Here is an 18,973-nt window from a genome sequence, read left to right on the forward strand (position 1 = left end):
GATTTTATAAATACAATCAATCATACTTTACGCGTAACCTAATCGGAAATGCGGGTAGCGCCATAGCGCCCGTCGCCGTCAAGGCGTTCAATGTGTTAACGAATGAAGAGACGAGGGACGCGCGACGCAGCAATTCTTCCCGCGATAAAATATGGTCGCGGAAGTTGAAGAACGACAGCAACACGAGTTTTCCATATAGCTGGTAGTTTCTTCGTGCGACAACGCGATACGAATTATTCATTGAACATGAAACGACGAAGCGGAAAAGATCGGGATCTATAATTGGCCGTACATGTGGTATTAGATCAAACATGACCCATTAATTAATCTCTGCCGCGGTATTAAATTATTGAGAGCTCCGGCGAGGGAGATAGATAGCTAGAGATAGAGAGAGAGAGAGAGAGAGAGACATATATAGAGAAAGATGTGTGTGCACACTATATATCTCTCAATGTGGACATGCGAATCTATTCGACCGCAGTGGAGAGCGGTAACTCTCCGTTCCCGAGTTCTGGCGAATATGCTGCATTATTTGCTGCTAACGTAAAGCAAGAACATTGGAGGGACTATACATCGTAGTCTTACGACGCACGCGGGCCGCGATATGTACACGGTATAACAAATAACATGGGCTACGGAGTAAATCCTTCAAAGCATTTCCGAATGCTCCGCGCAGTCGAACCGCGGTTTGTTTCTTGCTCGCGACGTTGACATTCTCTCGTCCGACGTCGCGAGATATCTCGCCGACGACGACGACGAGAGAAACCTTCACGAAACGCATGACATTTTACGGAGTATTATTTACGCAATACGCGCGTGAGTCGAAAATTTCTAGTTACGTCACGCTGATCCTCTTGTATCCGCGGCCTGATATACGGCGGGTGATAAAATATGCGCGTGACTTTCGCGAAAACCGAAACGAATGTCGCCGACATAAATTCTCTCCGGAACTTTTCTCGTTCTTTTCTCTCTCTCTCTCTCTCTCTTTCTCTCTCTCTCTCTTCGCGCCGAAGCGAATAATGGCGGCCGATATCGCGGTTGATCGAACGAATTTGTTCCACTGAAAGGTTTCCCGAGCAACACGAGCGAATAATTCATACGATCGGGTGTGTCAAAACGTCTATCGAGACAATTGCGCGAGCATTTTTCATGAAGCCGAGTAAGCACGCGGAAGAGTTTATCGGCGTTTGCATTCTGTCACGACAAAAATTCTTTTCTGTAATTCACTCTTGTGTTCTGCATAATTTCATGCAAATATTATACTGGATTCCGAATTTGAATATCTTTAAATTCTTGCCGGCTCAAAGAAATAAATTTCCACTCCGCTGTGAGGAATGCTGAATCTCATTAACGAAATCGTGTCCAATCAGCCGTCTGTCAATCGGTTCCACGTAGCTCGGCGTATCAGCTTGACCAAATGTCCCAAGCTCCCGCATATATGACGTATTGCGTCCCGAAATTACGTTAGACCGCAGATTTCTTAACTGTTTATTGGCACGTCTTCAAGTCTTCGCTCCGCAAGTTGCGCTTGGCATGGTAGTTCGAGAATCCGCAAACGCAATGCGGAAGCCCTCAATCGGCAAGCAAAACTTCTCGTTTTTCCAAACAATCTGTCCTTCGGCCTTGCCGCGGCATTCTCTGCGAAAAGTTTCCCCGATGACGATGCGCGATACCGAGAACGCGATCCTTCGGCGAGACGAGTGTTGAGTTACTCGAGAAACGAAGTCTCCAGGGGCAGAGAGGATTTCGTTAATTTCAAAGAGAGGGAGAGAGAGAGAGAGAGAGCTGACCCGACGACGGAGATAGCACTATGGTACTTTCCCATCGAGTGACCGAGAGTCGAGAGATTTCGTTATGGACGATCGATCGCGCGGAAGCGAAAGCTTTTCGCGAAAATTGAAACGTTATTTAACCCTTGCTGGCCGGGACTTTTATGGAACGATAGAGTTATCGCTCCGCTGAAAAATCGGAGAAAGCAAGAGACGCAGGAAGAAAGTAGGGAACTGTCCCTTTCACTTTTAATCGGACAAACGGAGAAAATATTAAGGAATTCTTTTAGCATAATTTTGTCTCAATTTCTCTCCTTGAACGATAAACTGAATTTTTCGATCTCGTTGACAAGATATCTGCATAAATAGAAATAATAAAATAAAAAATATATAAGAGAAAAATATAATTGACAAATATAAATAGAGATGTGAAAAGAAATATACTCGTATACCGTTTTGGAACGTCACATATTCATTTGTCGTTATATCCCAAGTGAAGTTTGAGTCGAAGCAATTTGTTATCAAAGTTACGGTCCGCGATATGCACACAAGATAGCGATAATTTTAACGTCAACATTATCTGTGTTTTTATAAAAGTTTTATCAATTCGCGGCCCGATCGCGGGGATTGTTTTCGGTGCTCTTGATCCGGCAGTTTTCTGTCACATGTGCCGATAAACCACCAACATACGCAATGCAAGATAGTTTATTTTACTGCTGACTCATTGGTATTGGCTGTTTTGACGCGAATCTCGCATTAAACGATGCGTTAAGTCGCAATAAATGTCTCTCGTAACCGGTTTACGCCGGATCTCGCGCCGGATTACACATTTGAGCTTCCTTCTAATTGTGTTATTATTGTGCGAGGGCCAATCTCTCGCACAGGTGCGTAGCCGGTACGCGTCTTCTTTTTCTCGAAGCACCATTAAAAACGGACGTCACGAAAATCGTCACATCTAGAAAAGAAGTCGTCGTTGTATCTTCATTTCGTTTTAATGCCGAATAGACAACAATACATGGGGCTTTTTGCATCGTGTGAATAAAATATGAATCTCAACTGGAACCGAATACCTGTGTAAAAGCGACAGAGAGAAAGGGGGAGAGCAGAGAGAGAGAGAGAATCGAGAGAATATCTTTATCTCTACATTTGTACATTAGTCATATAACGAATTGGATGTGTTCATCCTGTCCTAATTTGAAATTATCGTTACTACGTGAAAGATTAGACTTTCTCTCTTCGTACAGCAAAGATCAAACTCTCTCCCGAAAAGACACCAGAGTGCCTTCGAGAAACCGCTTGCGAGAAGCGTTCGTGAGAATTTATTAACGGTATTCGTGGTATTTCAAGGAGAGAATTAATTCCGGGTTTATGAATGATGCCGAATCGAATCGTGCTTACGTAATAAACGCGTAGATTATGTGCGGCTTGTGGTTTCGGAGAGACGAAATCGATTGTTCCACGTGAGAATTCGGCCGACGCGTAACTACGCCGCGAGTGATCAATCGCGAACGAAAGGGAAGAGGCAAGAAGTTCGTTGCTGCGCGATAAGGGCGTTAATTCTCACGTAAAGCAGATGACCTGATCGAATAAGGAGGGGGAAGAGACCGAAGTCTCTCCCACCGGCTATTACCCAGTCACCGACGCGACTAGATGTCCCGTCTAATGGCGTTATTAACGACACGGCCGTGTGTGCGCACGTGACCTTTTCTCCGCAGCTACCATATCATTTTCATGCATTGTCGCCAGCGACTCGCACCAACGATCGATATTACTCGCAATTAGCGGGCCGCGTCGTTTTTCGCGATAAGAATCGCGAGACGCGTTAGGGGACATCGAGACGTCGCGCGCGCGCGGGAAGAGGGCGCGTCGAGTTAATTACTTAATCGACTCGCGAACGCGAGTTTCTTTTCCCACATAGACGAGTATTGCCGATACGTTCTTCTTTGACGCGTGAAATCGATTCAACGACGACGACGACGGTAAGGCCGAGATCATATAGAAAAAAAACGTAAGCAGTAAGACTTAAGCAGTGAGAAAATTGATTGACCAATCAGTATATTTCTTTAGATTTATGTATTCCAAAAGATGATAGAAGTGATGATAAGTACAGCTTTAAATAGAAGTTTATCAAAAAATTTTACTTATTATCCTAGGACAGATTGTAAATAAAGCATAGAAGACGAAAAAAAAATAGAAGTAACTAATCACACACATTGAAATTAGTTACTTCTATTTTTTTTTCCTTAATAAATCCTTAATAAATCATAAAGATAGTTGATTGAGATTGGTCGAGTTGCTCACTGCTTACGTTTCGCTGCTTACGTTTCTCCATATGCTCCAGGCCGAAGTTTAAAATTGAAGTCATGCGCGCGTGGTTTTACTTTTATTCGCGTACCATCTCCCGGCGCGTCGATTCGGTTTCGTTCCGAGCGGTCAGCAAGTCGTTTAGTTTTCCAACGAAAATTGCTCTCGGAAGAATGGCTCCTTCCCATTTACCGTAATGCCAACCGGGACGAGATAACGTTGCAGTAAAAGCACCGTCCATCTCGGCGCATCCGACTCATTGTCTCCGTCCGTAAGACGCCATGGGACGAATTAGAGAGAAACAAAGGACAGGTACAAAGGCCTGTCGCGAGTTGTCGAGGAAAATAAGCCGGAGAGAAAAGTCGTCGGCGAATGAAACGTCCACCCGCCGCGCCATTGTACCACCTTCGAGCCTTCGTGAAAGCACTTCGATTAAATGCGATTAAGCACGAGCTCGTAGACGTCGGACGACTGTACGCTTCACTTTCACGGGCCGTTGCGCTACGTCACACGGGCGATCGGACTTATTAACATCTAGGGACGGATATTAATGGCCCTTTGATGGCGTCCCGTTTGCGAAATGGCCGTTGCAAACTCGGAGTAGCGAGGAACGAGCGCAAGCACGCGCGTTGCGACTACGGTTCCGCAACCCTTGAGACCTCCCGTTGGAGTTAGCAGTTAGTAACGGAATGTCGATTTTTCGTGTATGTTTCCGAGCAACGAAGTTTCAATTAACTCGCTGCCTCTCGCATCGGAACGACGCGCCGCACATCAACGAAGACCGTTCCTCCTCTTTGCGAATCAGACGAGTTGGAACTTTTAACGAGTCCTTGAGTCATTTTCACTAGATACCGCATAAATTCTTCCCTCGATAAATCTTCGAATTATTGTAATAACCATTATGTTCGATTAACGGTTATTACCTATCATTTATCAAAGTTATCTTTCATTTTTTTTAATTATTATTTATGATTTTTTAATCCGTTTTATGTACGAATGCATCCGTAGATTTTCATCGTTTTATCTAACAGTTCTCTCTCCAAGAGAGATGACCTAATGCATATTCTGGAAAAATGAAATTCTAATTCGCTGTCTTTCGCATTGAAACGAGGTACCGTACACTAACGAAGATCATTCATTTCCTTTTCCTCTCTCCGTGCAAGTTGGGCGTACTAAAATTTCTAACGAGTCTTTGAGAGTTACATTTCCCAGACTACGGTCTACAGTTCGCATAAATTTTTCCTCTCATAAATCCTCGGATTTACGGCCATTACCTGTCATTTGTTAAAAACTCACGATTACTTAATCCACGTAACATGCGAATGCATCTGCAGGTTTTTATCGTTCTATTTAATGGCTCTCTTTTCCGAACTTCTATCGAGATTACTAAATGCATATTCTGGAAAAAAGCTGGAAGTTTTAATTCGCTGTCTTCCACTAACGATGATCATTCATTTCCTCTACCTCTCTCCGCGCAAGTTGGGTGTACTAAAATTTGCAACGAGTTACATTTGCCAGATGCTACATTTCTGCACACACTTTTCCTCTCATAATCTCATCTTCGGATTTAGAGCTATTACGTCATTTATCAAAAGCTTACGATTACTTAATCCACGTTGTATACGAATGCGTCCACGATTCACGGTTTCCATCGTTTTATCTAATAAGCTCTCTCTCTCTCTCTCCCTCTCTCACTCTCGCGAATTTCTATCATCGAGATTGCCAAATGCTCGCGCACCGATCGATCGATCACTCTCGCGTCGTTCCAAAACGACGAGCAACGCCGCTAAATGGAGCCGCGCGTCCAAACGCGTGTGTATCTCACCGGTATGACATTTCGAACCACGATCGCGTGCATCATTTTTCCGTGACGTCGTTCGTCCTTTTACCAGCCGGCGAAGCTGAATTAATAATAAAGCACCGCCGACCAGCTCTCCGTTCACCGTCTTCACCGCCGTCGTCGTCGATGCAACCGATATTGCAATTCGATCGACTCACAATGCACGTTGCATGCGCGATTTAGATTGTATAAATGACTTCGCGATAAGTATACGTCGCGCAGTTGGTGCTTCGCCGCGAAGCCGTTCTAAATTAATTACATCTCGTCGATATAACTGATTCGACGTTTCTCGTTTTACGTCGCATAATTCTTCGCGTCGCGATCGATCGCACTCGCGAGAAACGCCCCGGCCCGATCTTGCAGAATCATCGCGCTATTATTTACAGCGTTGCGCAGAGCCTAACAAGATCGCCGCGCTGAAATCTCATTGATCGAGATACGGAGATTTACAACTCTGCAATGTAGCCGCGGGACACGAGATTATTTTCGTGAACTGTCTGTAATATTTAAGAACGAAGCTCTAATGTATTTTTGTATCTGTATCAATCATGCATAATCTCTCTCTCTCTCTCTCTCTCATGACGAAGCGTAAAAGGCTGGTTTAATCGAATTTCAGCGTACTCATTTCAGATCTCGGATGTTAATTATCTACATATATATACAATAATCTACAACGGCATAGCTGCGCCCCGCCTACGTCGCGCCGTTGCTTCAATATTTGCGCGGCATAATTGTCTTCTAGTGTTTAATCTGCATTAGGTGTTTACGGCGCGAGATAATTTGCGCGTCGAATCGGTTTAATGTGGCGGCAACGACTCAATTAAACATCGTTGAATCGCAATTAAACAGATTAATCGAACATGTATTAATAATCACGTTTTCCGCAATGCGATTTAAGAAATCGTGCGGGAGGAAGATGCGTATTAATTATTCTTTCTCTCTCTCTCTCTCTTTCTCTTTCTCTCTTCTTCGTTCTCTCGAGGGTTAATTCGAGCGTTAATCCGAGGATCACGAAAGTATGTAATATTCGATACGCGCGGATGCGCACATGAATACCAAATATTTGCGAGCGCACAAGAATGTGAGCGCAAGAATCGGAAATACGGCATTAATTTTAATATGTCAAAGTTAATTAGCGCTATCGGAGATATAAAGGTGAATACGTTCAATATTAATTCCAACACATCCGTCCCGACAGTCCGACCGACATTCGTTTGTTTCTTAGTGAACGTAAAATATCGCGCACTCCCGTATGTCGATATTTCGCGTGAGTTTGCGGTCATATCTGCGGATATATCAGTGTACACATACATAGTTAGCATTGTGTATGCTGTACCATTTGTTTATTTCAAGTAAATTCAACGAAATTGTTTTTTCCGCGTAGAGTTGTGCGATTTTCAACCGTATGGGTTATATATATATATATGGGTTATAGGTTAAAAATATCTTGCAATTTTCCGTCTAGGGAATGGTACGGCACACATGACGCCGACTGTACATTCACATGTATACGTATGGAGAATCGATTGTTTCCGATTTCGCTGCGATGTTCGCACATCAAATCGATGTCGTTGATCGGTCGCGGAACTATTCGCGTTCACGCAGCGTTTATCGCATTGCACACTCAACTCGACTCGCGACACCTCCGAAAGCCCGAAGATCGAATGAATGGCGTTTCAAATTAATCGGTCGCGATTGGCGGTTATCAATTGCGTATGTCACAACGGGAACCACCGATGCGAGCTAGTCAGATTGTCCCCCGGGCTGCACGCTGCAATGCGTAGCGCGATTTGCGAATACGAAACTTCCGAAACGCGAATTACGTGCGGTCCGGATTATCCGATTTACCGTTCGACAATTTGCACGATGGGGCGAAGGGTGAGAGGGACTTCGCGGGGGACTTTATGAGCAATCCCTTTGACGACGAACAGTCGTAAACGATAAAGTCCTCTTCGTCGCAGCGTCGAGCATTAATTTTATTTGCGTAATGGATAATGTAAAAGAGAAACGCGGGCCTCTGTTCGAGGCAGGCGAAATAAGCTTTTGACCGAATAAAAATGCGTTGCTGTCGCACGAGCGAACAATTCACACTGCGATGGTTATTTGTTACTCGAATTATCCGTATTGGCTTTTATATCGCGCATTGTCGAGATAAGCAGATAGTTGCTCGTCATGGGAAATGACACATAGCGTCAAATTGCTTTAATTTCTCGATGATTCATTGCAAACGAATGCTTCCTAGATACTGAGTCAGTCGAAAAGTTTGGTTCGATTTTGGAGTTAGATTTTATTCGGTTGACAAAAATTCGTTCGTTCGTTCGTTCTTTAATTAATATATACATATAACGTTTATTTATTTTAAGATACAATAAATCAGTTAACCTCTTGACATACAAATTAAATGGAACTTAATGCGACCAAAAAATACTATTTAATTTCGCTCAACTGAACAGTTACGTGAAAGCTGAGAAAGAGTACATTTTATGTATTATGCAACTATGTAATCTAATTGTAAACTGCACGGCGTCCGCCGAAAAAAGCGCTTGACGAGTTAGACTCGTCAAAGTCTACAGTGGCCCATGAAATGAATGACAAGTCAGACTCGTCATTGTATGTCAAGGGGTTAAGAAGATTTTAATGCTCAATGTTGTATTTTCAGTGGTACACACATTGTGGGGACCACTATTATTAATTTATTCATTTATCGAGCAAAATTGGTTTTTAATGTCATAGCAATTTTTCATCAAAATCTTATTTTTAATTTAAAAGATATTAAAAATAGACATTAAAAATAGCACGCTAATCTTAAGGAACGCGTATAAAAAGTGTCAGTTTTAGTTGCAAATATTTGATCTCTCGAATTATGAATCTTTTTCCAATTGCATGAATAGTTAGATAATATTTCAATGTATGTATAGTATAAGTTTTTCGTCGAATTTTTATCAAATTCGTTTCACCTTACAACCTCCGTAAATATGTGCGGATTTGTTCGATGATTCGCCACTTCTCCAGTAACTGCATAAACCCACGCTCGTGAGAATTCTTGGAATTCTAAGCGAAGAACTGATTGAGAAACGGAACGAATTTGTGCGCCCATCCAATCCATTCAATGAAAAAAAAAGAAATTACTTCAACCAACCAAGGTAACAAGGTGATAATAATTGCCGTCGTATCTATGATCATTCGTCAACGTCGTGCCAGCATTGGTGTCTGTCTCTTTCACAGAAGATAACCCACTCGACACCGAAGACAGAGGATCGAAACGAACTCCTCGACTGACCTACATTTTCCATTTTTTCTTCGAGTTCATCTCCCTCAAAGTAAAAGCTCTTCCGTCGACAAAGCACCGGAGCTTTCAGAAGCCCGCACTCACGCACGTAAAGATCTCTCACCTACGAAACGTCGATAACCGCGCGCGTTCTCGATCCTCCACGTTCCAGCAGCGAGAGAGAGAGAGAGAGAAAGAAAGAAAGAAAGTGAGAGAGAGAGAGAGAAGTAGAAGACCTCCCGGTTCCTCACTGTCAACCCTCATCGATCCATCATTGAGATCGTTCGTTCCCTGTTCACCGACGCACTCGCGGCCAACCGTCCTCGAACACTCTCCCGTACTCGAATGCGTCCGCACGATATCGGATCGAAGTCACGACCGGATCTATCGCCCACGCCCGAGGCCGAACTGGTTTCGGAGGGGAAAAGGAAGAAATAAAAAGAAGAATAAGAGAAAGAAAGAAGGAAGAAAGGACGAAGGCGAGCCGAAAACACGGATCAGCCGCATCCGGCGGCGGCTCTCTTGCGCTCCGCTTCCGGCGCACTCTCCCGCTTCTCGGCTCTCGGAGGCGGACTCGCTCGGCCGTGCTGCTCTCCGGCCGTCGACTACACGCCGTTCTCGCGGAGTTTGGACCGACCGCGTGTTTTTCCCACCACCTCCGGCGGCATCGTCGTAGCCACCACCTTTCGTACGTACATACATCGTATCGCCCGCCCGCTTCGCTCGGCTCGGGATCAGTTGCGTAATATTAATGAGACGGAAAGGGGAGAGAGCGCACGGAGGCGCAGCATCCGCGACGGAGCCCCGACGTTGCCGTCGAATGTCCCGTGAACGTCTCTGCGCGTATCGAAAGACGACTGTGACGCAGATTTGTTCTTGCACCCGACGACGTGGCCGACAGAACCGATGGGTGCGCCTTCCCGGCGACGATGAGCGTGGGTGACACCTTTTGATATCCGAGGCATGGTTTAATAAACAAATGAAAAAAAGGAGAGAGGCGCTCGATAACCTGTTTTCGAAGAAACGAACGCAAAAGGTCGCGTTTCGAGCGCGACATTTCGGAGCATGACGATTTACGTGGGTGGATATTAAACGCATCTTTTGCCCGGGAATTTTTATTTCCGCTTCTTACGCCCGAAATACGCTCGCTCACTCGTGTGCACGTTATCCTCAAAGGGGTTTGTGCAGGTGTGCCCGGACGACTACGTGTGCCGACACGTAGACGGCGAACGATCAAGTTCATTCGCAATATGGCGGTCCCTCCATGCTGTTTCTCGGCGCGAAACTTATTATACGCTTCTCACATTCGGCGCCCTCAGTGAGACGCTCGCCCGGTTCGCACGTGCCTGAACTCGTCTCTCTGATCCACAACGATCCTCTGGATCGTAGAAAGTGGGGTATCCGCTGGATCTTCCGACCAGTCTGCCTCCACAACGATGCGCGCGTCTATGTGACGTGTGCGTGTGTGTGCGGGCGTGCACGCCGCCTTCAGCTCCCGTGCTCTGTCGTGTTTGGAGAACACGATTCTTTCATTCGGCCGCGTAAACGTCACTCCTGCAAACGTCACTCTCTTCGTTCTGCGAACACTTCTGCGCCGGGATAAACACTCGAGGAGATTATTATTAACGCGCTCGCTTCGACTTGCTCGTTTCTCAGCTCTTTATGTATCCTTCAGCTTTTATGTCTCTCTTTCTCTCTCTCTCTTTCTCTTTCCTCCTCTCGCAGCACTTCGACACGACAGACAAATCCGATAACGTCCAGCGAGAACTCGATGTCGCGTGTATACGCCTCATGAGCGCGTGCACAAGGATGTTTATGAGTCACGTGTGCCTCGTAGAACGTGTTAGAAGCAACTGAGTTATCTGTACTTTACGCGAGGTCGTTTCGGTAACGTTTATTAGGGACGAAGGTCGCACGGGAACGTTTTCGACAGGGAGCTACCTCCGCCGCTCTCCTCTCTTATTAGCGCGGTTAAGAGCGTGCTGGCAAATTGTAAAACAATTAATGACCGATCAATTAATTGTCTGTGCACGCGCATCACTTTGAACTGTTAAGGCCGCGATTAGACTGCTAGTCCTGATAGTAACATGCTAGACCTACGAGACTTATACGCGTTTCCTTTCGCTTATCCCCTCTTACACGTTCTATTCCGTGAAAAATGATTATTATTACTATGACGTTATACCCTATTCTTATTCCTCTATTATTGAAAAAGGAAGTTGAATCCATATGATTACCGCTGTTATCAATCTAATCCAATAACTGGTTTCCTAGCAGCAACCAGTCTACAACCAGTCTACAAAGACGATAAAAAATTCGGCAATAAAATTAATAATACATAAATTATCAAGAAAATGCAAAAAACCACGATTTTTACGTTTTTTCGTAATGTAGTCATGAGAGATCTATGACGTTACTTCAACGTCAAAATCGCGGGTATTGTTCTTAAGAATATATTTACGGGATGTCCCAGACTAACAGAAACAAACTTCGTGAGAGTTTAGAACAGATTGAGGTGAACAAAAAATTATCCATCTTCTTACAAATAACATGCAAAATTTCGAGTTATTAATTATTGAAAATAGATATTATAGAGGCTTCTTTAATTAATAACTCAAAAATTTGCATGTTATTTGCAAAATAGTAAAGGACTTTTTTATTCAGAGCGGCTTAATCTATAAGTATATGACAACAGTTGTACCTTACGACAAACATTACTGTATTGAACCTTGAACTTGTCGCTGGATACAACAGCTGTCATATATGGATTAGGCACTCTGAAGAAAAAAAGTACCGCGCACCATTTTGTAAATAACACGCAAATTTTGAAGTTATTAATTAAAGAAGCATCTATACACAGCCACTTAAAATTTTTAATAACTCGAAATTTTACGTTGTGTTGCAAAAAGGGCTTTTCTGTTCATCTCAATCCGTTTTACGCCCTCGCTAAGTTTGTCCATGTTAATCTGGGATACTCTGTATATGTATATGGTAATGACGGAGTTATATTTTTCTATATTTAATCATCGCTGCAGAGTCTATATAAGTTCGAAACTGTTGAAATTTCGGATAGAACTCGCCCGGTCGTCGTTTTCGATTGATGTCGCTTCAAGAGGACAGACTCAACTTGATCATGCTCCAGGTAAATTTGTCGAGAGTTATTTTTCGAGGGCTCCACTAACTAGGATGACTAGGTAGTTTTCCGAGAGCCCTACAGACCGAGGGTTTCTCGCGGATGGTCGCAGTCGGAAAGTTTCCGGCACGCGAATATATATTTTCTGCCGCAATTTTCCCTGTTTGCGACTTTGACGTAATTACTTCGGACACTCGCAACGATTCCATGAACGTTGGTAAGGGTCTCTTGCGGAAGAATCGCTTTAGAACGCGCGAGGAATATTGAGCGCTTCGATGCGGCAAGAATGGCTATGCCCGGCTTTGTCCAGAGAAAAAAGGCGATAATTTACAAACTCGACCCGCTTGGCGGTCTGCCACCGTAATTCGCATGGGAAACGCTGGTGTTGCATCTATTATGTTGTATAGCGATGTAAATTATTCCGAGGCGTCTCGCTGGCAGCCGCTGCGGAACTTGTACAATTTAAATTCCCGATATTTGGGGTCGCTTGCCAAACGCAAGCGTATAGATCGCCTAGTTAATCACGCGGCAGACAATATCCGTTTTCCTTTCTCTCACGCAATCCAGAGAGCGTGCGCGGAAAATTTGTGGGGTATTGCGGAACAGATAAAGAACAGATACTACTAAATCGGACGTAACTCGAGTAACTGGAAACCGTGTAGACAAAGTTTCTCAGTATCGATGCTCGAGATTTAAAGACCATCGTTCGGCTTTGATAAGATAATCGCATGTTTAAGTTAACTTGTACAATTTAAGTTCCCGGTATTCAGAGTCGCTTCAAGGAAGCGTGTTATCGATTGTCCAGTTAATCACGTAATTCACGGTAATTTTTTGTTTTTTTTTCACACGCAGCCCAGCAATGCTGTGAAAAATTCTTGAGTTTCATGAAACAAATACTTTATACATAGTGTTCCGGAACTGAATCTATAAACTTCGGGTGCTTATAAAGAGCAACATAAAGTAATTTTTTTCGATAAGCCCATATCCGTAAATGAGTCGTTTTGGTACTAGAGTGAATTATATACAGCAGTTGTTCGAAGTTTTGGTCATTTACATTTAGCTTACCCATAAATAAAATATACATCGGCCGGTTCATTAAACGAAAAAATTTCCACTTTGAAATTCAAATTTCAAATAAACAGTAAAGAAACGATATTATACTGAGCTCGCGAGTCAATAAGCTTGTTCGTGTTGTTTACACTTTTTGCACTTTTTGTATTTAGAACAAGATGGACGTATATTCGGACGCTAGAAGAAGCAAGAACGAGGAGATCGAGTATGAAAAATACAAACACGAACAAACCAAATAACAAACGATACCAATTCTACTTGTTTAAAAATTCCTAACAATCTTCAGTTTGATAATGCAAATTTTACTGATATTTTTTTGTTATCAAGAAATAGCAACAAAAGTCAGGACCAGAAAAAACTACTGATATCTCTATATTGAAATAAATGGTCAATATTTCAAACAACTGCTATAAATAATTCACTCAAGAGCCAAAATGACTCATATATGAACATGGGTGTCCTATATAAGCATCTAAAGTTTGTCAGTCTAATTTCAGATAATTTTAGATCAGTCTAATTTCATATCCGATATATATACACATATACACACAAATACATATAAAGTTCACATATAATTAAAATAATGGGAAGCGTTTCGACAATAGTCGATGATCGAACTTTAAAGATTTTGATATCGATATTCAATAATTAGAGACCATCGGGCCGCTTTGAAGAGACAATCACGCCCGTTTCGTGTTATGAATGCAATAAAATTATAGATTTCAGTCGTTAATTTATCGTGCGAAATGTGCACGATCGTGTAAAGCAAGAAACTTCTCGGGGAAGGTCTCGCCCATGTGTGAGGTCGCGTTCTCGACGAGGCTACGACGACGATCTTGCGTACAAGCGATCGCTGAGCTAATATATCGCGCCTATTTGCATACACGGCCGACAAAACGCGCCAGATGTTCCCGAGCAACTATGTCGCCTCGTACTTCCTACGTATGCTAACTGTTAACGTCATCGCTGTAAGCTTCCTTTTGCGTTTCCGCGATTAACAGCTCGCAAACAGATCGTCGCGCCTTATTGCGATAGCAAGTCGCTGGCGACCGCGAAATTGTGCCATTTTTATACTTCCGCGCGGGCTCCTAATTTAAAACTTTATCGTCTCCGAGATCTCGTCCTCACGGATGTTGCAAACCGAGAAGTTCGGATGGGTTACGTTGGCACCGGATCCAATTTCGAGTCGATTTTCCAATTTCGCGGCACAATACGCTCGCCGAAGTTTGATTAAGCAAAGTTCGCGCGACGCCCCTTGCGCGCGCGCATGAAGAAAAAGATATTTAATTACAATCCATACATCCTAATCCAAAACGGTCCTCGATGAGGCGATCTCTTCGACACAGTTTCCCGAAAGTAACTCAGACTTGCGCGTGCAATAGAGTTCACCAACATGTCGCATAACGTGCCGGCGAAGTTTGAAATTGCCGAACTAAGATAATTCGAGAATATGTGTAATTTTCGGCGGAAGCTCGCCGCGGAAATTCGCGCGACGCGATAATTGGAACGTAACGGGGAAACTGGAGCATAATTTAATCGGGACAAAATTAATTAGTCCGCTATACGCCGCGTATTGATTTCGTTAGAATGGACTTTTTGCAATGATCACGGTTCTCATACAATGAAACGGGATTATCCGAAGGTAGTAACCGATATTTGCATTTATATTAATAATTAAATGCCACCGTCGGAAATTGCAGGGGAAAATCTCGTTCATTTTTCTTTCTCTCTCTCTCTCTCTCTCTCTTTCTCTCTCTCTCTCTCTCTCTTTCTTTCTCTATCCATATCTACTTTCAGGTTTCTCACTTTCCTAGATTTATATCATTTTACTTTTGTTTATTCTGTTATATGTCACTTAAATCTGTGTATTACTGTCAATACTAACTTGTAAATTGTAAAGTCCTTAAAGAGCATGCCTCAACTTAAAACATTAAACGCTTCTTTCTCTCTTTCTTTCTTTTCACTCATTCACTCTCTCTCAAATCACCATTTACGATTAATCAGTGGATAACTGGCAACGTAAGCTGCGAAAGAACGTTAATGTCCAAGAAGGTGTTTCGGAAAGGAACGATCGGTTGGTCCTTAATCATCAATTTCCGAAGGCTTAAACGAAATAATCCGCTCACGATCCACCTGTTCCGCGTAATCGAATTTCCACGTTCCGGCGAAATACTTCTCAATCGGACTCTCCGTTACGGCGGGGAAAGTGATATCATTTTCCGCGAAAGGCACGGAGGACGCGCCGGATCATGCTGCACACGAAATTCCAAATAATACGAGCGATCTCGAAGGAACTCGTGACATTTTAATTCTTCTAAATCGCGTTTTACAAATTTCCCAGATAAAAGACGGTATAAACATACTATTATCCCATCTATTTCCTTGCAAGAGAAAGTGAGAGAAAGAGAGAGAGAGAGAGAGAGAGAGAAAGAAAGAGAGAGAGATAAAGAGCCTGTGATTTGTCTTTATCACGTATCCATTCATTTTTCTCTCACACTCGCTCATCGTCCGACCGTAACGTCCGCTGATTAATATGAAAATGACTGGACGGGGATGATAATGGAATCTTTCACCGCTGCTCTCGGGATATGACTGGAAATTCGTCGATAAAATTCGCGCGATGTGTCGGACAAACGAGCGTAGAAACGCACGGGAGGAAGACTCGGGTACGCGCTCGCACGCCACGCTTGGTATTCTAGAATTTAATCCGCTGGTATTCCAGCAAGCAACGGCATCTGTAATGAAAGCGCGCTGTCTGTACAAGGATAGGAATACTTGAATAAGGCAAACGATGGCAAGAGGTAGCTGTGGGAAAAGGCATTATACACGAAAGGTTGTCATTTCAAGCCAGAATCGCCGGGACCTTCTACCTGGCGCACGAGCGTTACAAATTTTATAGACTCCGCGGTGCAGTCGTGATCACCAGTGCTCGACGTGAACGTCCAATTGAATTATGACTGCGGTCTCTCGCGCTTTGAAGTGCCTCTTTCGTCCCTTTAGCGAGAACATCGCGAGACGCGCCGGCGGCCGAAGGAGACACTCGTGCAGCTGTCAAGTATACAGCCAAATGCACAGAGTGGACCATCGACCCCCAACGCGATTGCTAACGAAGCGTGTTTCTGAAGTTTTCGACTCGTCAGACGTACTTCGTGTCTTTGGCAGGAACTGTACGCGTTCGAACGGAGATTTCTTCTCAAAGAAAAGTCTCTCTCTCTATTTCACTTGCTCTCTCTCTCTCTCTCTCTTTCTCCCTCGCGTGCGCACGTGAGCATATAAATCGCGTAAATATTATCTTGCGCGAAGCAACAAATTGCATTCGCCATTTGTGCTCCGGTACTCCGGCAGAACGTTCGCAACTTTTAAGTCCCCCGTAATGACGTCGCAATTCGCGTGTAGGCAAGCTCGCAGAGTTGTTCTTGAAATCGCTCGCTGAAGTCTGTTCCCGGGACTGGAAAATCAGAGATCGACTGGATCAATCTCTCCTTCCCTCTCTTTCTCTCTTTCTCTTTCCCCTTCTCGCGGCGAGAGACGACGTTCTTTAAGGAAAACGCGAAGTTCTCGAATAAATTCCGCGCAAATTGTCGAGCGTCGAATCCGGCAGAATGCGCGCATGAAGTGGCTCTCCATTTGCCGGGGTATTTTCAAGTCGCCATCGGCCCGGTATTTAGAAGACTTCCCGGAAATTCATTCACCACTGGCGGTTCGAGTCGATTTATTCATGCCGGTAAACAGACTGGCCGAAATTTCAGCAAGTCGACATTCATAATTGTATATACATAAAATTGGAAACATAAGAGGAAAAGGAAGAATCAACTATAGAATCATAGAATCTATAAACATAATCGGGTGATATGGAATACCATGATTTCTAGTCTGTTAAGTGCTGATATTAAGTATTACGAAATAGTCCTTTTATAAGTATCGCATATTATACTCCATTGTTTCTTTCTTTCAAGACGCATGTATAGGGAGAAAATATTCTACTGAAAATTATAAAATTTTTTAATGTTGGACCATACCGGAATTATGACTGAAATTATGTACGTTGTAATCTTTAGTGGTGTGTACAATGAAATAAATCACTAAAAATTACAACATACATCATAATTTATACATTATAATTCCAGTATGGTTCAACATTAGAAAATTTTATGGTAATTTTTACTACAATATTTTTTCCATGTGGGTGATGTTAAAAGACGTAAATAGAAGGACAAAACTAATATAATGTTACGTTTATGCGACATAACATTATTATAACAGAAAGTATAAAACAGAAAGTATAAAAATATAAGTTTATATTATAGATTATAATATAATAAATGCATAATATAAAATAATTATATATTATTATAGACTATTTGATCATTAATATTCATTGAAATACGAGAAAAATTACTTTTTTGCAAGATAAATGGAGTATTCCGTTTTACTCAACCTATTCTATATTATCTTTCCAAAATTTACCTTAAAAAAAATTGGTATAATATTAAACTTACTATAGATAAACTCCTTAGGAATACGTTATAAAAAATACTTGGTACTATAACTAATTTCAGTTATCTTGAATATTTTTCGACTTATCTTACGATAAAAAAATCTTATGATATCTTAATACCTTTCAATAATCTTTCACAATACCCCCTTTCAATAATCTTTCATAATACCCGCACGTGCTTTATTTATCTTAAATTAGACTGAGTAAATAATTCAACAGGCTGTGACACACACATAGCCGTATATACAAAGCAGCGAGCAGCAAACTGTCGGCGACACGAACCCGAAAATTCGCCGACGCAGGAAGGTAGCATCCTGGGTTTCCGGATATTGCAGCTGCGCGCTCGCGAGAGCTTTCGCAGTTGTCGCTTCGCGTTTCACCGTTCTAGAAATAGCGGACGAAAACTCGCGGCGATGTCCCGATGTTCACGTAACGGCGGCGGCTACGTGTCAGACGCAGGACGACCTGTCTGTAGGTGAAAAGCTCGCTTTGATGCGCTCCAGCGAACCGAAAGCTCCGCGAGCCAATGTGAGCTCAACGGAGCGCAGGCCGCGCCGACGACTTTCCGCGCGCGCGGTTAACCCTCATGCATTTTTCGCCCTCACCCTGCTTCTCGCTCTCGTCCGATGTCGCTGTTGCTTCCCGGCTCCTCACGCCCTCGCCATTTCTTTTTTTTAACCCTTCCGTTTCTGTCCTGCCCGCTTACCCGCGTCGAGCTATCGAGATTGATTGCGAGACGGCTTGTTTTTTCTCTTGTGGTCGAATCGTGGTTCTTTCGCGGACGGGGAAGAAACGTAAACAGCGATGTCGTCGGAGCGTCGAGAAGTGTGAACGGCGTCGAACCTCGCTGACGCGTGAAAGGTGTGTTCGATCAGTGACACCTTTTGTCGATGAGTTTCGCAATGCATCTCGTATCTAATAGGGAAATCCATCTCCTGAGAATGATTGAGAAACGAATTTTTCTACTGGACCAGGGGTGCGTTCCAAAACTTATAAAAAAGTGCTGTGACCTTCCCGACGCTGACTTTCATACTCCTCACTTTATATTGTGAATGCACGAAGAAATGATGCGATTTACTTGAATGTCGCG

General features: G+C 43.3%; 1 protein-coding gene across 6 annotated transcripts in view; it reads right to left on the reverse strand.

Moving 5' to 3' along the window:
- The window catches only part of LOC106751939 (calcium/calmodulin-dependent protein kinase kinase 1), a 94,075-nt gene that overhangs the window by 32,902 nt on the left and 42,200 nt on the right, over nt 1-18,973 (reverse strand). For 2 of the 6 annotated variants that reach the window (XM_014633243.1, XM_014633242.1), the window contains exon 1: nt 9,306-9,396. The exons of 2 other annotated variants lie outside the window; for them this stretch is intronic. Coding sequence is in view for 2 of the 4 variants with exons in the window: in XM_014633237.1 (XP_014488723.1) it covers nt 9,418-9,445 (28 nt within the window). In the remaining 2 variants the exon portion in view is untranslated. Of the gene's footprint in view, nt 1-9,305; nt 9,397-9,417; nt 9,782-18,973 lie in introns of those variants that run through there. 2 more of the 6 variants (XM_014633238.1, XM_014633237.1) reach the window with 2 other exon arrangements.

Source organism: Dinoponera quadriceps, unplaced genomic scaffold (genome assembly GCF_001313825.1).
Source record: "Dinoponera quadriceps isolate SergipeBrazil2010 unplaced genomic scaffold, ASM131382v1 scaffold426, whole genome shotgun sequence".
Classification (NCBI taxonomy): domain Eukaryota; kingdom Metazoa; phylum Arthropoda; class Insecta; order Hymenoptera; family Formicidae; genus Dinoponera; species Dinoponera quadriceps.